Below are 25,651 nucleotides of genomic sequence, written 5' to 3' on the forward strand. Positions count from 1 at the left end.
TTTTGATTGCTTCCAGTACTAACTTTGCTACACAGCATTTTTGGTATACCCATAATGCTGTTGGAGATGCAACTGCGTCCCATTTAGGCATAGCAAGGCTAATTTATGTATAGCTTGATGGCTGCGGATATTGAAAGATAGGATTAGCACAAACTAGTGCATGAATAAGAATTCATATTTCCCCCCAGACTTGGAATGGTTGTGCTGAAAATCCACCTTATGCTTTCACTGTTCTTACTAGTTAAATATGAGTGAGCTTTGCCTGTTGGTACTGAAAGTTGCACATTCCGTCAGAGATGTTGACTTATCATTTTCCTTTGTGTACTTTAGATCTAGTTATTCCAAGAAACAGTCAATGACACAGTGAGAAATATGTAGTATATGATATGTCATTTGAATAACAGATACACATGTGGCTGGAAACATTGTTAGTGATGATTCCTCTTCAATTTCTCATTTTCCTGATATTTCATAAATATCTGCTGTCATATTTGTTGATCTTGACAAAATAATAAATATAATAGTTCAGAAAAAAAATTATTTTTAAGACATAAAATTGAGAGAAAGTGAAGGATGGGAAGAAACTGAGAATTTCCCACAAGTTTTTGGCCTGCTCATCATGAGTATATCCTTTACTTAAAATGTGTATAGTGTAATTGTATAGTTGTTTCCAGATAAGTTGTTTGGTTAAGTATGCAAGAATCTGTGTTTATACAATTATAACAAATTACCTTCATAATCTTAAGTATTTATGCAGGTAATGTAGGACTACCTTGGCTTTTTAATCTGTGTACTTGGCGTACCCTATTTCATGGATTCTTGCTTTTATTTTATCATTCTTATATTCTTCCACTACTACAGAGGAACATATAGAATTAAGGACACTTAAATTTTTATGCTGATGTTTTCTGGTTTTCTGGAATGCACTTTTGTGATCTCAGTCTTTTTTCTTTCTTTCTTTTCATTTTCAGTATATTTTTAGCCACAGAAACACAGAATAATATGGGGTTGGAAGGGACCTCTGTAGGTCATCCAGTCCAACCCCCATGCCAGAGCAGGTTCACCTAGAGCAGTTTGCACAGGAACATGCCCAGGAAGGTTTTGAATGTCTCCAGAGACAGAGACTCCACCACCTCTCTGGGCAGCCTGTTCCGTTCACAGCAGCAATAACCCTAAATATGCATTGATCACTCAATAGTTTCTCAGTGTGTTCTTTCTTCATGACTTATTTTACACAAACCTCCAACCTCAAATGTCATTTTATATTCTAAAGTCCAAAACCAACTAAAAGTTTTGGCGCTACTTCCTTACTAAATTTATCTTTTGGACTTCAATTTGACATGTATCTACTTTGTGAACAGCAATATATACCAAGACCACTGAAGAGATTAAATGTTGAGATGTAATGAACCTACTTGCACAATTTGAAATTCTGTAAATTTGTAATGTTCTGCAATAAAGACTGTGTTCATGAAAAAGTTGCTTGGACTGCATATCTAGACAAAGGAAATGCCAGTAGTTGTTCATTAAATCATACCATTGAATGAAGAATAATTTCAATTTCTTAAAAGCCGTTTGCATAAGGCATTGGAGATTTTTTTAATGGATACCCTATCCACTGTGGAAAGTATGAAGCAGGAGCTACTCCCACAGCCCATTGCCACACTATATCTGTTTTGAGTTTGATTTTTGGCACCCTCTTTTTTCCTTCTTTTGCCCTGAATTTTGTCACATGCCTTACCTCGTGTATATTTGCTGTCTTACACTCATAGAGCTTTCTTTTGTTTAGATATTTCAAGAGCTACACTGCCTTCATTCCATATTTTATAGGTTCTTCTGTGTGCTTTATGAGGTTTACAAGAGTACCACTTATCTTATGAGAGAGATTGTCTCTGCTGAAAACGAGTGGACCACTAAGGTAATCATGATGACTTCTAATGAACGTGCACTGGTGAATATTATCTATCACTTTATATTATTTGAAAAAGACTTAGATAATTGTTTTCCTTTGATGCCATGTTTCTCACCTGTATTCTACTGTCACTCTGCATTTTTACCTTGCAGTGCAGCATTTGTGAATGGTTGAGAATTTTTATCCATTAAGAATTATTTTTTTTTTTAAACAAAGAGTTATTTCTTTGGGGAAGAGCTTCATATGTTATGTATCTTCATATGTTATATGTATCTTAAAAAAAACCCAAATAGAGAAATCCATATTAAAAAAAAAAACACCACCAAGAACAACTACTAATATTGATACCAAAGAGAAAAAAAAATACAAAAATACAACCCTCCCCCCCCCAAAAAAAAAACCACCCCAACTCGTAACAAATTGTTAGGTATTTGTAGGAACATATATTGCATTATTTTGATACATTAATTGATTTACATACTTACATGCTTAACATTTTTTGTGTCTAAAGGTACAGAAAGGTTTGGTGAATCAGACTTTACAAATACAAAGAGGATACGTTTTATGCAAGTGATAGTCTCAGTAGTAACTGATAAGACAACAATATATGCTGCATTCCTTGATGGCTTAAAAGACTAAAGAGTAGTTTAAAGTGTGGAAAAAGGATTAACAAGTGGATGAAGATTAAATAAATAAATAAAAGCAGAAAAAAGTAATTTATGATACATTACTGGCAACAAAAATTGTTCCATGGTTATTCACAGAAGCTATTCTTAAATGCCTCAATTAATAAATTATAAATTTCCAATCTACTCAAACTCATTTGCATTTTACATAAGGATAAGTTTTTACCTACCAACTCCAGTCATCTCCGGAATACTTGCGGTGTACATGTCCTTGGTGAATTTTGGTTCATTGTCATTGATATCGTGGATTTTAATGATAAATTCAGACTCTGGCTCCACTTGTCTTCCAGTTTTTCTGTCTATAGCTTTGGCACGTAGTACATACAGGGACTTTTCTTCTCTGTCCAATTTCTTTGCAGCATGAATATCTCCTGTATTTTCATCTATAATGAACAGACTGCCAGCCCCATCTCCTGTTAATATGTATTTTAAATTTCCATCTCCTTTATCTTGGTCAGTGTGTAGCTTCAGGGAGGTAGAAAAGAAGAATTCTATAAATATATGTATTGTTATTACAGACCAAATCATTCAGCATATATGAATAAATCTGTACAATCTTGACTATAATTGGGGTCAGTAGTGATTATCTTGTGTTTCACTGCTGGAAAAATTGCAAATTTGAGACTCAGTCATACACAAAAAATAGCTCTAAACAAACTTATAAGGACACATGTAGAAGATATTGGAGTAACATTTACAATGACCAACTTGAAACAAAAAATTATACTTCCTTAAATAATCTGTCCAGAAACTACCAGAAGTCTCCTTTCTAAAGATGACAGTTTGTGTAAAACTCTCAAGTTTCTATTTGCAAAATTGTCTTGTTGCAAACTTGTCTTCCCATTTATTGGTTGCTAATAAGGCAGCCATTTACCTTGTGACAACATAGAAGAAACAGGTTTTAAGGATTATAGCTTCTGAACTTCCCAAAATCACCTCTAAATACTCTAATACTCTCGTTTAAGCATCTTGTGTTTCTGGTGGGGTTTTGGTTTGTTTTTTTTTTTTTTTCCTTTAGGAAAACCTCACCTCTCTTAATTACTTCCTTCCTGCTAGCCCTCTTCACACAGGAGAATTAATTTTCAAGAACACTAGGAGGTAAATTTTCAAAGCATCAAGTGGGATTTAACAGTCCTTTTCCTACTATGCCTCTTCATAAGAGTTCAAATCTGTACCCTGTGAACTTACAGGCACTGATTAGTTTGCCATATAGCACCATTATGAAAAAGGCCCTAAACCCAAAGCTGAAGCAAACTATTGAAGATGACCCAGGCACTATAAACTCTCACATAATACTCTTTTGGAAACCTATTTCTCTAATTTAATTTACAGGGACATACAGTTCCTTTTCATGAGCATCTGCAATATATTTTTCTCAGATATATGCTTACAGCCACATCTGGCCACAGATCAGTCACCTGAATGTTTTTCTAGTGTGGACACAAAGAATCTTACCCCACTTTTTTTTTTTTTTTTTTTAATCTGAGTAGATAAATCTAATACATTACCTGCCTAAAAAAATATTTTTCAGTATCAGTGAAGGTGTTACTCTAGATAGTCATTAGAGCCAAGTAAGTTATTTTATGCCACTTTTTCCTTATTTCCTTGTTTCTGTATTCCTGCCACTATTTATCTCTGCATTTCATAGCTGAGCCATTGCATCTTTTTATTACTCCACTGTATGAAGAGTGATTGTAGTGGATCTTCTTGAATTTCTTCACTTGGACTTGTTCCTCTAGTTTATAACACTACTGACCTGATTATTGTTATGGTCTTCTAGAGGCAAGACTGGATGAGACGAATATAAAAAAAAATTTAACACTTAATATATTCAGTATATATCTATAATAAATATCTATGAAAAATCTTAAAGATTACTTAAAGTGGCTTGAAAGAATGATATACAGCATGCATATAGAACTCCAAAAAAAAAGCCCCTGTCACCTTGCCACCTCTACAGGTAATACAGAGAAAGTAAACTTAAATATTTTATGGATATCTTGACACAGAATGTGGAACATTATGTAATAAATATACAAAATTCATAAAAATATTTTATTTGTATTTTCGTGTTTGAACTTATTTTCATATGTGATTATTATTTTCAGGAAAAAAACCAGTAGACTTATTTGTATGTCAAGTATAAAATATAGTGTATTTCTTTTGGTCAGATTATTCTGTCTTGCACCACATGGAACAATTTATTGTCCCTAAGAAACAGTGCACATTCATTCTTGTTGAGATATTCCTCACCTTGCAGCATAAATATAGCTTTCTCCTTTTGTATTAAGGTAGAAGCTTTTTAAAATATGCCAAATAAGAATCGGATTTAACGGTGATGACTAGAACCTGAAACTAGTTTTCTCATGAAGACAGGTCTGCTTCTTTTTGAGTCTTTAAAAAACATCCAAATAATACCTGTTATGATGTACTATGTTGTTACAGGTCTTCATAACATCCTCAGCCAGCTAGCCAGGGAGCAGCCATGGGAAGAGCTGTGTCTGGAAACTCGGTGAGAGAGCAGTCCCATGGGTCAGGAGAAGGGAAATCACTTAACATAAGGCATGAGGGACATTGGAGTTTCTGTGAAACTGACATTCTTTCTCAACACTGAATATGAGGAAGCGTTTCTTGATTCTCACACAGTAAGTCATCACTGACTAATCAGTAATTTGTTAAACTGTTTATAGTACTAACGTTAGTCATGTAGGTGCTTACATTAGACATGTAGGTTCTCAAAAGTTGAGTAGCTGCACATTCTGTCCTCTATTTACAAAGTTACTTTTTGCATTTTTTAAATAATTTCCAACAGTTTCCCTGCAGCGTTTGTTTTTATCTTGTGTGTATATATACTCCAACACACATTGCTATTGATAAGAATTTATTTAACTTTCTTATTGCTACATGAATTAAACTAGACTCTGGCCCAAAGGTATTCTTTCCATAGCACTCTGCCTGGCATATTACTAAGAAAGAGACTTAACTTACAGGAACCCTAGTCTTTAATCGTCAGGACTGCTATGTACAGGAAGAATGGAGTATGTACAGAGACACTGGAAGTTTCGGACTTTAAAAAAAAGAAGCCATTACTGAAACAAAATATCACACAGTTCTGAACTGGAACATAAAAGAAAGAAGGGGATAAGGATAGAATGAGATTTTTATATTGTTTGTCTTGATTTAGAACAGAAGACAAAATTCTTAGTTTAAATAAGAATATATTATGTAAGTGGAACTGTATCAGAAATAATAGGTACATAATATGCATTTTATTGAAAATTATATTTGGAATATTATTTTAATTGAATTTTATTTGAAAGTGTAGTAATAATGTAGTTCATATTTTAAAACCTCCTAAATACTTCTACCAGGCAGTTCTGCTACCTAAAGAATCTTTCAGAGACTGTAAACTGACTTAAAGTTAGCACCTTACTAAGATTGCAAATTTTGCTATTTGATATTTTTTATTCCTACAAAATATTTCTGGTCTTGGAGAGCTGGTCATCTGCTAAAAAGAGTCCTATATACTAGAAGAACACAAATGCAGATGAGTAGCAGAGATCCAGGCAATGAATGTGATTAACTTGACAACCTCATTTTGATTGCTCATATGAGCTACTGTGCTGGTAATCCAAGGTAGACAACCTCTTAAAATGGGGTGACAATGAAAAAGCAGTGGGAGCAGTGATCTTTTCTGTGCTAACAAGTGGTTCTGGAAAAAAGTCACATCAATCCACTGTCATTCCCTTACTCTGTTCCTCAAAAATAGATAGATCCTCAGAGAACAGGTTAATTTATTTTATCTGTCTGTTCAAACCATCTACAAACATGTCAGATAGCTCAAACTGTGATGGGTGTTTTAAGCTTCCTACTTTTCTCATGTTTCCACTAAATGATACATAGAATTTTAAGACATTATACAGTTGGGACCAAAATGGGATTTCCTATTAACGAAGAGTTCCAACTCCTATTATCAGTTTACTATTAGCAAGATCACTTGAAGTACGGTTGTAAACTACCACTTATTCTACATGTAACAATTTCTAATTCCTATGTATTTTTCGTTTTGCAATTCACATTTGAGAAATCTTCATTAATCTGCGAAGTAATTTTAAAACAACATGGTTTGTGTAAAAAATGGGATTATTTTCATATTTAAGAATAAATAAGTAAAGCAAAACATTATGCAGCATCTTATGGAAAAAAATACTGGTTCTATAAAACAAAACAATGAAACCATTCTCTCAGTGTATTAGAGTTCTATAATTACAAACCATGCTTTTAATTTAGGAGAGAGAGTAACTCCACAAAAGACTGCAGACATTAATGCAAAATAAGTATAGGGACATACACATTTGTAAAAAGATGTTGCAATTTAAGTTTGACCAATCTATACTGTGTTCTGTTATGACAGGTAATCTTCTATAAACTGCTTAAATATTTTGAGTTTATAGTATAAAATATGATTTTAGCTTTTCAAATTTCACTTGTTCTACAGAGACCCCACAGAAAATTACATGCAAAACTGTGGTGTGTTATAGCAAGTTTACAAACTACCATGCCCTTTATTCACTAAAACCAAGGAACAAGAACAGAAAAATTTTCCAAATCTTATTTCCAGTTATAGTAAATACTTTTACATACAAAACATTTTGTGGATTTCTTTTTTTCAGTTCGTAAACTGTTCATGTGTGTGAAGGAGATTCAGATGTTCAAACTGGAAAAATAGTATACATACACTTGATCTGAAGTATTCTTTGACTGCTGTGATTTCTCTCTATATTTTACAGATCCAGCAGGTCTGGGGAGGTCCAACATTTACTATCAGCAGAAAGTAATTCCTGTTCAAATATTTTGTTTTGTTTTACTCTATATGATCCTTTTTCTCTATTTGCAGTGGAGTAAGTTAGCAAGCAAAACCTCTATATGGGTCGAAAATGAACTTGTCAAATGTATCCTTTCTCATATCATAATTTGTTCATTCTGCAATTTCTGTGAAGAGCTGGCAGGTCAGAGGAGAGAACCATGAAATACTTTGATAAGGGAGAGCAAACAAATAAACAAAGAAAACCCTCAAACCGGATAATAGATTACTCAGTATATAGTAACCACACCAATAACAAATGCAATCCACGTCCCATTCGATATACAGCATCAATTCATCTGAAACACACTGGAAACAAGACATAACTTAAAAGATGCACTGCTGAGTGTCTTGATTTCTTAGGTTTTTTTTGCACACATTTCTTTTTCTATAGTCTTCTGTGTGGCAGGCTAATGTGTTCTCAACATATTTCCTGGGGACCATCAGAGACAAAAACATTGGCAATGGTTATGGGAGTGACAATTAGCTATTTCTGTAACAATGTGCATCTTACAAATATCAGCACATTCATAAATTTTCTCTCCATCTTTTTTTCTTTATTTACATAGAAAAAGTGTGCATCTCAAATTAGCCTGTCTATCCAGTTCTGTGAAAGTGAATTTATATGTGATGTGATAATTGAGGTCTTGATGTTTTCAAAAGAAAACTTGACATAAATTTACATGGGTCCCTGTTACTGTAATTTCTAATAAGTAAATGAGTAGGCAAACAACAGATTATCTCAGAGTTCTGTAGCATACTTCTATTTCCCCTAAATAAAGTACCTTGCTCTTTTGTCTTACACTTCAGCCTCATGTAGCACTCAATATTTATTAGCAAAAGGTGGTTTTAGGAAGTATTTTATTTGACTATGTACTCTTAGTATGTCCAAGGCTAATCCATAACTTCTCTCAAAACTGCAGTATTATACACAGTAGAGGAGACAGCAGCACTATTTCGAGTGAAAAGATATCAAAAATTACCAAGTTCAGGGATTGGTTTGAAATGGGAAAAAGAAACACAGAGAAAAAATAAATAAATGTTGCTTTAGAAAAGAGTTCCTTGAAGGCCCATGTTTAAAATTACTTGACTGTTTCTTGTTAATTCTGTTTACTAAATTTCCTGTAACTGTGCAGCTGATCTGGTTTTCCGTTCTTTGTAATAGAGAGCAACTAGTTTCAAGTTAGGCAATGGAAGAGGGGAGAATTAATGGAAAAAATTAATAAATTATATGGTGATATGAATGAATTTTCCCCATTTAGAAGCAAGAAATTGCCAGACTTCATTTAGATTTCATTTTATTTGCAATTTATTTCTGTACAACTATTGTTGCAGATTAAAAGGGGAAAAAAGAGCACGATGACCTACTCATGACTAGAAAGATCATTACGAATAAACAGTGAAAACATTGATTTGGTTGTCTAAATTCAGAAAGGTATGATCTTTCTTGTGGGGACGGATGAGGGGAAAGGAAGGATGAAAACACATCAAGGAGAGGATATGTCCATGTCTACATTGTGGTACATATTGTACCACAACTTTGATGGTTTACGGAGCGCCTTTGTATCATGGCATAGAAAAAGGGCTTTTACTACAGACTTCTTACCTCCACTGGCTCCACCCACAGAGTTGTCCCCAGCAGAGGAATCCTGATATCCCTTGGTCTTCTGCCTCAGACCCTATTTGCCTGTAAATGCTTTCTAGAATGTTGTTTCAACCTTTCATGACTTCAAGAGGGCTTGTAAGAAAGATGGTGAGAAACTTTCTAGCAGGGCCTGTTATGACAGGACAAAGGGCAAAGGTGAGGTTGGACAGGGCTCTGAGCAACCTGATCGAGTTGAAGATGTCTCTGCTCATTGCAGGGGGTGTTGGACTAGATGACCTTTAAAGGTCCCTTCCAACCAAAACTGTTTTATGATTCTTTCCTTACTTTTCAAGGGAAGATATGCTGCGTGATTATTGTGGTCAAATGACTCTTTTTAGTGTCACTGAATTGGTACACCTGCATATTTTAGTGGGAGATGAAGACCACGCTGTTTTCCACATTGTTGTGGTGAAACTACTACCAGAACACAAGCAAACCTCCTCAAAGGTATGTTGAAAACACAGCATTGCATGGAGCTGCAATCACAGCTAGAATGCAGATGTACATGGGAGGAACAAAGGGTGCAAATACAGACTGTTAAAGTTAGAAAGTTAGAAGTCTTTTTTTTCAGATGTGTTATGAACTTACCATGTAGATTGGTGGGTGATTGATATCTGACCCAAAGGAAAAGTGAATTCATGGGCATGCCCAATTCTAGGCCATTAAAATCTTAATGGTAAGTTTTTGTATGCCTGTATATGTATTTTAGATGTTTGGAGCATTAGCCTATTTCACACTACCTGTTAATTTTGGTTGGAATAGTGTTTTTTTTTCAGTGTGTGTAATTCAAAGGTCTTTCTTAAAGGAGGACATTAGGGTTTGCTTGCTGTTTTGTTGGGTTTTTTGTTGTTGTTGTTGGTTGTTGTTTTTTTTTGTTTGTTTTCTTCCAGTTGCTGGATGCAGAAAAATAAAACATAAAGTGTAAATGGTGCTAGTTATTTTGGTTTGAGGCTATTGCATGACAGCAGGGGAAACTTAGAAGCTATAAAAGATGAAGATTTTTTTTCCCTTTGTGAAAATGAAAGCTGAACCAAGAATTACATTGGTATTGTCTTTTTATATCAAATGTATTTGTGTTTAAGGTTTTGCTAAACCATAACACAGCTGTCTGAGTATGTCTCTGTTCTTTTTATATTTCATGTGCAATTTATGCTTCAGATGGAAAACATTCCCCCTCTTGACCAAAATGCTGTTTATTCAACTTCTTAGTTCTTGGTACAGTTAAGGTGTTTTCCACATGCCAGTGACAACCACAAAATTTTTTTCTATAGAATTTTTTTCTACAAAATTTTTTCCTTGAGTTTATCTTTCATAACATTTCTTTCTTTATGGTTTAAGGCAAAAGACTCAAGCCATGTTTAACTTTAGATTGAAAAAAATTTCCATAAAATTTACATAATGGAGCATTATATTATTAGTTGGACAGCTTAAAAATGTTGAATTTTGTCTGTAATATATCCAGACCTACTGACTCTGGAAAATATATAGGGAAACCATAATGTACTGTACATGGCATAAAAAATCAATTTGGTAAAGTGTCCAAACTGTAAGTTTTAGTATGATTCCTTCAAATATGCTTCTGTTTTCTTAAATGGTAAAGCAATAAGCATAAATAACAATCAATGGGAAGGAACAGGGAAGCATAAGCTATTCAGGTGTGCCCTAAGTGACTCTTTCAGAAATAAGAGGAAAAAAAGAAAATTTTGGTACTTTTAGGAGATTCCTCAAACATATTTTAACCACAGTTTCTAGCTAAAGACCTAGAAACTTCTTCGTCCCTGAGCTGAGGGAAGAAACATCCCAAATACCAGAAAATACAAGCTCATGTGTATGTTACTTTTACAAAGTCGTGTACCTATTTACATCAAATTTCTATTCATATATGGTGATTGTACTATGGTACTTATTCTGAAGTTGTGGCACAGAAAAATATCGAGTCTTCAAGTCTGCCCAATATGTATTAAAACACAAATTGATTTGACCCCAGGAAACTTGACTGTAATTATCACTCTAAGCTTACTCCAAGTGAAAAATGTTATGCATATAGAGGTGGGAAAGACAGTATTTGCGAAGGAGAATGGATAAGTATTGCCTAAAACAAATTAAATTAATTCATGCCAAAAATGCAAGAAGTATACTTGAAATAAGAGCTTGTAACATCCCAGCCAAACCTAAAATTTCACAGAAAATATGTTGAGTGATAGTGACAGGTAGAACACTAACCAGTACCCCCACTTTATGGTTTCAGCCTTTTGCGAAATTTACAGCAGCTAGCACCAGCAGCAGGTCAGCCAATATTCGCCTTCATTAGCATTTCAACTAATTAAAACTCTAAAGATATCTTAATAACTACAGTAGTTTTTCAGTGTGGATTGCACCAGCAGTATCTGCATTGCTTTAATTTATGTGTGTTTAATGGAAAGTTTTATATATATGCTACATGGCTATATATTTACCCAACTTGAATTTGTGACATCAGCACAAACTTCTCAATTAAACAACCAAACTCTGTGTGTGATGGTAACCTAAGTGACTGTATATTAAACAAGGCAAATGACATTTACTTTTCTTATCTTCTGTTTTCCAGCATCTGGTTCTTGTGTTCAGCTGTCTATTGTTACAAATTCTCTGGAGAATTATATTGTGAAAAACACTGCTGACACCAGCTGCGGGTGCTGATTTTGACTTGGAGGTAAGGGTAAATCTGGCTTTCATTCAGGAAGGGTTCAGCAGAATTCTTAGTAGTCTTTTGGTTCTGCTGATACAAACACAATATGGGGAAATTCTTTCCCTCCACGTACATCTCCCCATACCTGGTGGGGAGTCCTGGAAACAAGAGCTGTTTTCTTAAGTTCCTTTTTCTCCTGCATATCTTCTACATCTCCTGTGCCCTATATGCTAGGTTGCAGTCAAACCTGGTAAAGTGGTTGCTTTCTTACTTCTGCACAAAGAACTGGATTTCAAAGCACATGGAATTTGTTTGCTTGTTCTCTCTCTATTTCCAAATCAACAGCTGGGTTGCAGGTTTTCAGCCTGATGAAAAGAGCCAATCTGTTTTTTTATGGTTTGCCATACTGTGTCATTTGAGTGTTCCATAACATGAGATATAGGTTTACAGAAAGTGACTATGATCATCAATGTCCACGGGTATGTCCACAGGTAAGAAATTTTCACATCACAACATCAAGCACATTCACTTTAATCAATCCCTGAACAGGTGGTAAATCCATCATTATTTTAAAGGCTTCACAATAAGAAAGGATATTTTTCTCATAGATTTTTCTCTCACCAGAAACTTCTGAGTGAAATCTGTATCTGTGTTCAAAATTTACTGTAGTTCCAAAAAATGTGTACAGAGATAGGCAGGAATAAAAACTCTGGAAGCAACGTGAGTTCATCATATGGATTGATTATCCCTTAGCCTCGACAGGACTAATTATTCTTGGCTCAGCTCTACACTAATAAGCATATGAGAAATACTCTACTAGGGGAGACCAATGGTTTTTCTAACCAAGTAGTTTATCTCAGAGGCAATAGGAGATGCTAGTTTGAGAGAGCCTGCAAGTCTGGCCACCGTAATTTTTTCTGCTTTTACTCTTCCTGCCCCATCGACCCCAGCATCTACAAGTGTCAAATTAGAATAGGGATGTTAGAGGGACCTTTGGGGAGAGTCTTTTTGCTTTGTTTTGATTTTTTTTTTTTTAATTAATCTGATGTCCTTGAACTTACCCGGTTAGACATTGCCCTGACTGAACAAGCACTGCATTGATTAATGTTGTACTGAACTGACCAGTGTTACACTGTTTCCGGTTGTGGATCATCCACAATAATCTGAAGAATACACCAATAACAAGGGTATTTTACTACTCTTAGTCACAATTTTATGTGTGTGTGTGTATATATATATATATATGTATAAATATAGAAAGATGTCTACAGATCAAGATTGACATTTTTCAAAAAGACATACAGCATAATGTAGAGTAATAGAGTAAGATATTGAGATGTGAGGCAGTATGATCAAAGAGTCTTTTCTGGCCTGGAATATGTAAACAGGCTTCCAGGTCTGCAGCACCAAACAAACAAATCCAGACTGACTGTAGACTGTAGACCTGCTGACTCAAAGGAAGAGGATCCCAAAATGTGCATTTTTATTAAGCTGTACAACTCTATGGTGTTTCCAGAAATTTTCCAGAAGTTATTTACTATCCTTAAAACATTTACTGTTACAGGAATGCATTTCAAACCTAAAAAGTGATGATTTTGAGTTCTATGCCTGATTCACAATGTCTACCACCAAGCTTCAAATCACAATTTTAAAAGATGTATTTTTCTGAGATCCTACTTTGCAAACTGATAAATATTTTGTGAACACTGTGAACACTTCACAAGAAGTAGTCTGTTCATTCCTCAATACTCATTTCACAATGTGTTTGTTAAATGGTGACTCTTTATATACCTTAAATGTTTATATCAAACTAAATGTTCAAATGAACAGTAGTGGAGTGTAGGTAAGGTCATTGCTTTACTTAAAGCATCACTAAGGCACTTTGCTACTGCTTATTTATTGGCAAAGCTAACTAAACAAAAAAGAAAAACATAGATTGAAATTAATTTACAGTATTATACTCTTTCTCTATTCTACAGACTGTACTGGAAATGTAACCTGTCATACCAACCAAAGGAGATTCAGTGAAAGTATACTGTGGAGTTTTTTTGTGCTTTTGTGCTTTCCTCAGTCAGAGTGCACTTCCTCTGCCCCATGACCACTCCAAGACATGTAAGTGCATGCCCAACTCTTGGTAAAATCTGAAAACTAAATTCTCAAAGGTACGTACATCGAAGCATAAGGTTTGAAATCAGGATGGGGCATAAAAAGCACCGAGCCTTGACTCTGTTGTGATAATGTACCTTCCCAACTGAAGCTATTGTTTCAAGAAGAGTATGCTGAAAACCAGTAGTTAGGAGAGAAATATTGTGGGTATTTTTTTTTTTCTTTTTATTGTTTGTCACTGATTTTGCATTCATTGAAATCTGCATTACCTAATTGTATGGTTCTTTTAAATCTTGTTTCAAAATGACATCTTTGGAAGGTCGTCACTGTAATGGTAGCAAACACTAGGCTGTTGTTGGAATAGTTATCAAAACAACTTGATCGTTTTCCTGGCACAACAGAACCTGGTAAGTGTAATGCCATTTGGAGGGGACCTGAGATGGGCTTGAAATTCTGCATAAACCACAGGCTGATTGTACCTGTCTGATTAAACAGTCCCCCTTTAGTCTCAGTATTTTAAATACGAATGCTGCAGTGGTAGAGAGACAAGGTAAGCAAGTACTTTCTGTACTTTATTTTTCATTTGTTAATTCAGTCCTATCAGTCATCTGCCTGACCCAGTTGTATTTGAACATTTAATGCTCTGTTGTCTTCTGGTGTTTGACAGTGTTTATTCATCACAAATGCTTATTACAAATGAAAATACGCTCACTTCCACAGTCCCTGTAAGACTGAACTGTCAGAAAAGCACCACTTTTAAAGTTTGTGTCAGTAGTTGCAACTTTTTCTAACAATGTGATATAGTAGTGTTAATTCCACTTAAACTGCATAGTAATTTTTGTAAAAACCATTTTTTTTCTCAATATTTACAAACTAAATCTATTTCAAGTCTTAATCAGAAATGTATAGCAATAGCTAAAAGTTGAAAGAGAAAAATGGCTACAGGTGGTGACAATAATAATAAATTTTAAGTTAGGTAAATGCATTTTATGAATGCCTAACTAGAAGAATAACAATATCCCACTTAATACTTCTGTGGTTGTCATTGTTATGTGTTAGGAAAAGTTAAAGCAATAATTTGTGTCACAAATTCAAGCATTCAAGCACTGTTCATCAGGTAAGTGGCTATTAAATACTTAGTTCTGTTTTTCCCTTCTTTTCATAGTGTGCTCTGTTATCTTATTTGACCCAGTACTTCCAAGCTTTCAAGGAAATGGCTGATTCATGGCTGTTTTCATGATATTCCAGAGATTTTCTGTAATATTGTGTGGGAACACCTCATAATAAACATGTTCTGAGGAAAAACTTCATTATATGAGTGTTGGCAATTACATTTTACAGATGGAAAAAATAAAGCAAAATCTACATAAAACAAACATTTAATGAAATTTTATTAATAATTATTTCCAGCATCACTGATTATTTTTATGGCAAGGTTGGGTCTAAAACTTTATTCTTATACCTAAATCAACCATTCCAGAGACATCTTTTGAGATTCTTTTAAGAGTTCCATGACTTCGAGGGGAACTGATGTCATTTCTCCTTAAGTTCACTCTATGGAAATGGAGAACACATAAAACCAATTTATCTTCAGTTAAGGTTAAATATAGTACTATCAGCTTGATTTTAATTTCTTCATACTCCTAATTTGACAAAAATGGTATGATGGCTTCCATCTGAAACAGGCATACTTGTCTCTGAAATGTGAAGCAAGGTAGGGAGGAATTGATAACTTCTGAAATGTTTGTGGAGGCTAGAATGTTTTCTTAGCCTTTTTGTTGCCCACTGCTGTGTAAAAACAGAAGTTCAGCAGAGTTTCTTGATCATATATTGATATAAGAGAGAGCAGAAGTCAGCCCAGTATGTTTGTGTTGCTACAGCAGTACATACAGCAAGGATTTGAGCATAGTTATATATTCCTATAACTAATAAGAGATCACAAATTTCTCTTTTGATTGATACCCGGCATAGTGTTAAATTGACAAATAGCTAGACAAACATATTTTTCAGACTGAAACCTGTGATGATTCCTGCAATGCAGAGGATTTGATGTATTAGACACATACAGGAAGAAAAGACTTGCTGTTCTTGACAGTTGCTTGTTGACAGCTCCTCTGTTTGTCTTCAAGGTGACTATTCATAAACCTTTCTAACAGACAACATGTTGCACAACCACCCTCTGACGCAGTCAAATTGCCCTTTCTAAGTAGTCAGATATTGATTTGCTCTCACGGGTTTTGCATTCTTTTTATCACCAGGCTGGCAGGTATCAGTAAACTACAATATAGTGAAAACACTTCCCCTTTTCAGAATCAGTTCCATAATGTAATCAATGCAATAAATACACAACATCATGCTAAGTATCTTGTGAAATACATTTTCCTCACCTTTTCATGCACAATAAATGATTGCCTGATAACAGATAGTAAGTCTACAGATTGCCACTGGTCTAATCATCTGTTCTCACAAGTTTAAAGCTGCAAGGCTGAGAAATACCAGCTGATGAGTGGTAATAAGATAGGACTATGCTACAAACAACAGTTACCTATTGTGGAAGATTCCTGAGCCAGACAGATCTTTGAGGCAGACCTGCTTAGGCCTTTTTGCATAAGAGGCTTGCCAAGATCAAGGGGATTTTAAGCTCAGAAAAGCCAGTTTTTATTAAAATGGAAATGGTATTTTAAGTGGCAAATGGAAGTTACAGCTGGAGACTGAAGAGAATTCCATTCCCCATGCCCACTTCATCTTTATGTCAGGTGTTTTGACTTCACACTTCGGTTTTTGTTAGTTTGTCAACACCTTCAATCCCAGGAAATTCCATAGAGAGGGTTCTCCACTTTGTGGGCTCCAGACCCTCGTTACTGTTGTCCTGGCCCACCCCATGGGTGCTCTGAGCACAGATCCTCAGGAAAGGGTAGCTGTGATTAAGCAAAGAGCAAGCATTGTAGTGAACAATAAACTAGACTCCACATAGTAGCTTTCGCTGATATGTTGGGTATCAGGTGAGTGTAATTTTTCCACACCTGAGAGGAGAAGCATGGAGGGAGAGAGGGAAAGTGGAAAATAATTCTGGAATTCTTATTGTTTTGCCTTTATTGAATTGTTTCATATTGGCTGTGGCTTTAAAAGTAGCTGGGTAATTTTTTAGATGCCTGTCTTTGTGCTATGGATGAGGTTGTCACTTAACATTGTCAAATTCTCAAAAATTATCTTACTAAGTCTCCTTTTTCCATTAAGAACAAAGGGTTCACTTAACATTGTCAAATTCTCAAAAATTATCTTACTAAGTCTCCTTTTTCCATTAAGAACAAAGGGTCTATAAAGGCACATAGTTGTCAGCTTTCTGTTTGGTTGTTGTTTTTTTTAAACTTGAAAATCGTTGCATAGTGGCTGTTCTGTCTTGGGAGAGGGGAGGGGAAGGGAAGCGAAAAGGGAAGGGCAAAGGGAAGGAAAAAGGAAAGGGAAGAGTTTGGAATAAACAGTTTGAGGATTTCCTTATTTCTTATGTGTTTGGGTTATTTCTTGATATAGTCTTAGGGTTTTTTTCACAAGCAGTTTAGCTGATTTACCATTTGAACTTGAAAATTATACACAGAATCCTTGAAAACAGAACAGTCAGGGATCTAAAGAGACAATCTGTGCCATCCTTCAGCCTCCAGGTGGGATCAGTGTGGACTTTCTGGCATGTGTTCTTTTAGTTTGTCATCAAAACCTCCAGTATTAAGATAATACTCACTCCAAATGATCTTTACCTAGTACTTCACTGTATTGACTGTATTTACCATCAGAAAGCTTTTCCTGGTGTCAAATGTAAATTAACCTTATGACAATATGAACCAAACTTCTTGCCCTGAGCATGACAAGAATTTGAGATTATTTTTTTTAGCAGTCTTTTATGTAGTTGAAGAAAAAGAAGCTGTCAGATCTCATGACATCTGCTCGCTTTGTACTAAACAATACCAGCGCACTCTGGGTATTCATATATTTGAAGTCTCTGATCATTTCAGTTGTTTTCAGAAATGAATCTTTATTTTGTGAAATATGATGTCCAAATATGATCCCAAAATTCTATCTTAGGCCTATCAGTACATTGTAATATTCAAGGTATTTTGTACTTAAACTGTTTATACTTGGTTTATGCATGAAGTGAATTTAGATTTTCAGCATTCAAATTTTATTAAAAACTATTTTCTTTTTACTATTTTTTGACATAAATAAATATAATTTCCAGCATTTTTTCAATAAGGTCTCCCTTGGAAGCATTCAGAAAAAGTTATTTTTAAACAAGTAAACCTATGTCTCTTTATTGGTATTTACAGTTAAGTTATGCACGTATCTGAAGACAGGGACTAGTGGCACTCTTTTTTTTAACCTTTTTTTTTCTTGGTTTGCCTGTTTCTATTTTAGTTTTATTTTGGGGATGCATCTGCCTAGAGATATGGCTGCTTGAAACTAGATCAAATGTTTATTGAAAAAATGTGCTAACTGAAGAACGCAATGAAATTTGATTAATTTATTAATATGGAATCAAATAGGTTTTCTATTTCTTATTTTCAAAAACAGTGGCCAGAGTCTTTTTCTTATTTTTTTGATCTTTTCTGTCCTTATGACATTTTTTCTTTTTTGTTTTGATACATATTATTTCAGCAGTATTAAGTCAAATATAAGGAAAAACAAGGGGTCTGAGAAGGGAAAGTAAGTCAAAAGGAGGAGACCCGACTAATTTTTCTTCTTTTGTTTAACTTTAAAATACTGATTTTACTTTAAGAGCAGAGATTCTAATGAAAATATATTATTAAATCTTCTTCAAAAGCTGTCAAGCTTTTGAGTTTGAGTTATAGCACATGCTAGATACAACATGTTAAGAATGTGCTGAAATCTTCCCCCAGTTGAATTACATTTCTAAATTGTTATGTCAGCAAGATATGATTGTTTATGCTTCTTGTGTTGTTTTTTTTTTTAATCTTATCATACCGCTAAATCAAAGGACGCCAAAGAAACGATGGTTTTAGCAACATTTAGGTGCTGTACTGAATGCAACAGTTTTTCAAATGAGACAAGTGACATACAACTATAGCAAAGTGGAGGGCACACTTGAAACACTGAAAGTGCACCTGTATGTTCGCTCATCCTAAGAACAGGTGGTTCTTAAACCAACTCTGCAGAGGGAAAATAACAAATACTGTAGAGAAATCCTTATGGATTAATTGCATAAATTGGTTGAAGGCACAAGTGAAAAAGTAAGTTCTCTCACATACTCCAAAGGCAGGATTAAGATCAAATTCAATATATAACCTAAACAAAATTAGGTAATTAATAAAAAAAAAATTTTGTGGCAGATGAAAACCTTATGTGTCAGGATGGAGAAACTAAGATTACTCCAGTTTGGTACTGCAGCATTTTCAAGAGCCAGCTCAGTGAGTCACCTATTAGAGCCATAAGCTTCTTCTTCCCAAACTGCTCAGAGCAGTGGCTTAGAGTGGCCAAGGCCCCAGCAACATGTGGAGAGGACATGGATGAACTGGGATAAGACTACTGGAATAAGAGCTTCACTGATCCCATTTTCTGACTTCTCTGCTGCTTCACATATTAAGAGAGAGCCTATTCCAGACTTCTGTGATGTACCAAAGGCAGCAAACAAAGTAATGTGAAATAATATTTCCAGGTATCAGTACAATTTCAGTCTATATTTACAAAGAAATACTATCCAGTTCCATTAAATAAGGAAAAAAATCCATACAGTATAATGGGGCAACTGAGTGAAGTTTTGTATTAAATCATAAAAAGTCAGGTGAGGTTGGTAAATCAGTGAGACTTCTTGAATTGCTACACGAAGTTCCTTTGGTCTTGTCTCTCTCTTATAAGGCACGCTGCTATAGTAGGCAACGTCACTTGTAAATGACTGAATATTTGTAAGTGCAGACTACAAGAAATACAGTTCCATTTGTATATATGTTGTACCCCACCTTCCACGAAAACCAAAAAAAAACCCCACTCTGAATATTTTTCTTTTCACTTTATGCTTTTTAATAAAACGCACAGGCAAATGTCATGAATCAAACTCACTGCTTAACTGGAGGCAGAACAGAGATTTTTTTTCACTTTGCATCCAATTTAAATGATGCTTTGACACACAAAGCCTAGTTAATTTCCTTCTATATTAAACAGGAGGTTATTTATGGAGCAGCTAATTTTGAGCAGTGTCAGTTCTCTTTCATTTGATTTTATATTTCCCACCTCAATATGAAAAAGAAAGGTTGCAGGTGGTGTATAAAAATGCTTTTGTTGTTGTTTGTTTATTGGTTCTAAATTCTGGGATATGACAGCTGTCTTATTGTATAGTTTATGATTTGGTCTAACCTACATTGCATGGAGCTTCACACATTATGTGTCCATCAAGATTAGTAGACTTTGGTTAGCAAAGCACCTGTATGATACAGGGAGAGATCAGCTTTTCATGTGAACAATGTAATTGAGTGACTTAAAAGGAGGGAAAATCTCATCTCTTGAAATCACTTAAGTGTATTGTAGCAAAGCATAAAGGACTGCATTTTCCAAAATGGCTGATGATTTCGATTAGAACTATTTATTCCCGCCTGAGGAATAATGACTGCACACAAGGACTGCAGTTAAAGAGGTGGGGTATTTGGCATTTTGGATGACTGATGTCAATTCAGTAGCATGGAAAATCAATATTAGCTTTGGACAATAAAATTAATTATTCCCAAAGGGCTGCTTGGTTAGAGCATTCTGTGTGTTTTATTAGCTTTTTCTTTAATTAATGAATATCATCCCCATCAATACTTTAATACTTTCTAAATTATATTGGAGGGGTGGGGTATGTGTTTAATTGAATTAATTATTTATTTATATTATTATCTCTTTGGATTGTTTTTTTATGAAGTAAGTAAATTGAGTAGACTTTTCTCATAGAAAGGCAGTGTTTTAGATTTCGTTTCTTAGGTTCTACATGGAGCTAAAAGGAGCAACTGAGAAGTTGGATCTATGGCCCCTCCCTAGTGAAATAAAAGGAGATTCCAGAAACAAAGAAATGCCACAGTATGTTATACATAGTCAGGTGTTTTATTTTCTCAAACCCTTCAAATTTCACAAAAAATTGCCATTTGTTTCTTTTCCTTTAAAAAGAAACTTCTCTGATACATTTAGCTCTGAATGATATATTGCAATCCACATTTTCTTTTCATTTTTCATAGATTCTTAGTAGGCAGAATGAGTTATACAGTTCCCCTCTCTACATCCTCTGAAAATTTCTCATGATGATGATCCCATTAAGATATTCAACATTCACACTAGGCAACAGGCATCTTGAAAGAATTTGATTATCTTTGTGTCTTAGAAATTTATTTTCTTTTCTTGGCCAATTTCTTAAACAGGACTTTGTGATACTGTTTACCCTACCTGTGTCTAACTGAATCTTTCAGGTGAAAACTCTCCAAAGTACAGTTTATCTGTCTACACATTTTTATACAATACTTAACATGATGGAGCTACTGGTTTCTCTAAACATTTTCTGAACATAATTTAAAAGGCTAAGAAACTGAAGGATGTCATAACCAGTTCTTGCATTGTTGCAGGTACAAGCAATAGGACCTAACAAATTTAGAGACTTCCTATGCAGTTATTTTTTATGCATGGACTAGCATATGAGATAGATAAGCAAGATGTGTGATGGATATAGCATAGGTTGTCTGGATTTACCTTGACTCCCATCACATTCACAGGTGAATTGTTCTGCATTTATGCCCTGTTTCTGATGGGTAGTTGGTGATTTAGGTCTGTTCTTTGAGTAATTTCCTTACTACAGTTTTTCTAGCCATCAAGCTGTTAGGCAGCTCTTGAATGCTAGCTTCCTTTGCTCATCAAACAATATTTTGTATTTCTGCTAAGCGTATTAGATGCACTTACTGGTCTCTATTTTATGCCAGCTATCATCACTGCCACTGTCTTTGTCTAAAAGCTAACTATAATTGGGAACATGGTTGTTAACACCATGTTATATCTGTTAGCAGTCTGGGACCCATGCACCAGATTTGTGTGGAGCTGGGTTTTTCTTCTACCTTACAAGTACACCAGACTTCTTTTTTTAGTTATTTCTTGTCAGTGAGTGAAGCCTGTGAGTGAAGCACCACTTAGATAAATGAGACTGTGACTGCATCTGCCAGCAATAACTGCTTAGGTTAGTCTGGTATGTGCAGGAAAGCAAGAAAAAATCAGGGATGATGGAGCTACTAATGACTTTCCATTCTTGGAAGATGTTTGGGAAGGAGACCCCTCTGAGTAATCCCAGTAACAACTATTTGGATTTAGTTAAGGCAAAAGAGATCCTGCACCTACTTGGCTAGTGAGGCCATTGGCTGCTGACAATCTAATTTTGAAATTGCTACTTATGATGAAAACACCTCAGATGTGGGGAAGAAACTCCACCCTCCAGAGACCTGTGACACTGACCAAGGCCTGCTCACAAGGCAGAAGTGCCTTCATGGAGGCCAGAGTACCAGTCAGAACTTGGGACAGTCCAGGGATCAAAGCAAGTGTCCAGTTCCCCTGTGTCCATACTGCTGGTCTAAATTGGGCTGGGGGGCTGAGTGGTGGGAGTGAGAGGTGTGTGAATGTCACATAATAACTGTCCATCCCATGTACCCAACCTTCTGAGTAAATAAATTTTATCCATTTTATGTTATACCTAGTGATCCTACCCCACTACAGTTAACAGAACACATTCATAAAAAAATAAAGCATCAACAAAGTAACAGCACTAAGAAAACACAATGACCTAACGGATAAAAATTGTTTGAAAATTGAACTTGGGAGGGAAAACTAATTTTTTAGTATTATGGCTATGATCCCTTAGAAGTTTATTTCCTGATAAAGTTTCCTACTTCAGTTTATTTAATATTTAGTAAAACATTTATTATTCTACCCCAGTAATCCATCTGCCTGTGCATATCCATATTAAAGACTGACTGGATAAGAATACTTGCTATGAACTAGTCCCCACGGGTTGGAATAAAAGTGCTTTCTCTTCACACATACCAGTTTGCTAATTACCATCACTTTGAGCACAAGAATACTAAACCTGACATTCAAACCTTTCTCTGAATAATGTTTTTTTTTTTTAAAAAAAAAAAGAAATTCCTTATTTGACTTCTTGTTGTATCAGCTCCTTCTTTTTGCTGTATGTTATGTATACCAAGGATAACTTGAACTAACTCAAATGGATTTACTGTGGTTTATACCACTGAATACCACTGAGGACAGAAATATTATCATTTTGTCATGTCATAAACTCTTCTAAAGTTAATGCAACCATATGGAGTTTATCACTTCAAACCAACTCAATCTCTTTGGAGCATGGGGTAATATTTGGGGTGATTTCCATCTTTTCAGAAAATTAGTAATGCTAACCCCTCACTCAGGGACTCTGTACAATATTTGGCAGGGAAATGTGAAATATCTGAACATGTTGTCTAACTTGTAAGAAATTAATTATCTTCACTCCTGTACATTTGTTTTCCTTCCTGGACTTAGCTCAATAATAATAAGGTCCAATGGCTTTTAGTTAGTTTGGAATAAGTGTAGAATAAGTTTGCATCTGTTGTAATATACCACGTTGGCATTCTTTGTGTGAGACAGAGACAGTACATTGGGACAGAGAGTCTTGATGTAAGCTTAATTTATTTGAGGGTTTGCATGGCACAGATGGTTTGAGTCCATTCACCTATAGTAGTGAGACTGAAACTGGAATCAACTCTTATGTTTGATACTTATTGCTCCTCTATGACAGTTTGCTACTTGTAGAAAAAAAATTTTGAACAATCACAGACGACTCAGGTGGTCCATGATATATTTCTGTGAGTCTAGGTGGAACTTACAGCTATGGAGTTCTATATTATTGTGTACCTTAAGGTATGTTCTCTTTGCAAATTAAATCAATACTAACACATTCTTCCAACCAAATTCTGTTTAGAAATCTCTTTGTGTACTCTTTACTGAAGATCCTTTTGCCTACAACAAACCTTCCGATTTACACATTGATAAACAGATCTAGCAATAGGAGTATTGGCTCTCATCTTATTTCTACTGTTGCAAGTCAGAATTAGTTTCACTGAAAATAGAATTGTATGCAAGTGGTGTTGGTATAAATGAGGTCAGAATCAAGTTCATAGTCACCATGGTTGTCTTCTTTGACATTTGTTTCCTAACAAAAAGAAATTATTTCCATATTTTCCAGATGATCATGACTCCCATGACCAGAGATATTAGCAAATACTCAAAAACATTTTGGGGTCTATTATTTAAAAATGTCTAAATCCATTTGGTAGTTAGGCATCACAAAGAAAGACGTATACCTGACAATCTGAGCTAATGATGGCATTGTGGATGAATGGCAGACGCTGGAATGGACATTTATTTAATTTAAGATATTGAGGTAGATATTTCCTTAATTTGTGAGTCATTCTGGGTGGTAGCTGTGTGTATTCTATGTTTCTACCAGGCCACAAGGCAGATTTGTGGATGGTGAGACAGTACAGAAGGTGAAAAATCTGGAAAACTTTGAGTTCTCTTTTATTAGAAAAGGCAGGACTGCAAACAGCTGGAATTCAGAGGTGTTGTTATCAGCAATAACTCATGTAGATAGGTCTCAAAGAATGGAAAGTCTTTTAAGCTGTTAAGTAAAGATCTCAGTTTATTGCAGAAATGCTGAAAACCAGATTTTTTTTCTTCTTAAACACTTTATCCATACTTGGAATTATGCATAGAGAGCAATTTTATTATTAATAAATAGGATTCTGTATTCATCTGTGGAAGCACACATCCCAGTATACTGCCACAAGGTAGATGAATGAAGGCATAACTTCTCTATTCCCTCATCTAATATTTATGTTTAACAGTTGAAAACTGGAAATGATTCAGTGATAAATCTTGCATGGGCATATGTAATAAGAAATTGGAACATTTTTGTCTGAACAGTTTCTTATTTTTTTTCACTAAACTGCTTCATTTCTCCCACAACTTTAAACAATCACAGAAGAATCAGGTGGTCCATGGTGTACTTTGATTTATATGAGAAATTACTGTATAAAAAGCAAAACAGCTGTGGTGAAGGAGGGAAAATATCAACATTGTCAGAGGTATCACCTGTAAAGAATCCTTTAAATATAAGGCTTACCTTGCCCACATATTGAGTATCTGGACCTGTATATTCCTCCAGCAAGAAAAATTGATTCCACATCCAACCACGCTTGGTGCGGTGCAGTGTTTTTCCATCATTCTCTGACAATCCTGTTATGCTTTCACTGTGTGAGTGCTTGTTAGTCCTTTTTTCGGGTGACATCATGTGAATCGCATGAAACATACAGCTCCAAAGCAAAACTGTCAAGGAGTAAGTCCTCATCATTAACAGAGATGCTGTTAGTCTCCACTCCTCTAATAATTCACAACAACAAATTTTTCAAATGTTATATTCCTCTTGTAAGTAGGACCTAGGGGATGGAGAAAAGTGTTAGAGTGAGTTCCAATAATTTTATTTCCCTAAAGACATGGTCATAGGAAAACAGGAATACCAATAGCCTGGTTATCACAACAATAACCCATGGAAATTACATATAACCATAAAAATAAAGACCAATTGCATGTTTGGACATTTGCTTAAGACAATTGCATGTACAAATTACTCAGAAAGTTTTAGTTCAAGTTCTTTAATGTCTCCTTCATCTTCTATTTCACTCTGTCACAGTGTATACAGACA

General features: G+C 35.0%; 1 protein-coding gene across 3 annotated transcripts in view; it reads right to left on the reverse strand.

Annotated features, from left to right (window-relative positions):
- CDH9 (cadherin 9, type 2 (T1-cadherin)) overlaps positions 1–25,651 on the reverse strand; it is a 92,634-nt gene that overhangs the window by 39,145 nt on the left and 27,838 nt on the right. For all 3 annotated transcript variants that reach the window (XM_014941002.1, XM_014941000.1, XM_014941001.1), the window contains 2 exons: positions 25,073–25,385; positions 2,769–3,063 (listed from right to left, as the gene is read on the reverse strand). In XM_014941002.1, coding sequence (XP_014796488.1) covers positions 2,769–3,063; positions 25,073–25,300 — 523 coding nt within the window. In that variant the 5' untranslated portion in view covers positions 25,301–25,385. The remainder of the gene's footprint in view (positions 1–2,768; positions 3,064–25,072; positions 25,386–25,651) is intronic.

This window comes from Calidris pugnax, unplaced genomic scaffold (assembly GCF_001431845.1).
Source record: "Calidris pugnax isolate Ruff unplaced genomic scaffold, ASM143184v1 scaffold8, whole genome shotgun sequence".
NCBI classification, from domain to species: domain Eukaryota; kingdom Metazoa; phylum Chordata; class Aves; order Charadriiformes; family Scolopacidae; genus Calidris; species Calidris pugnax.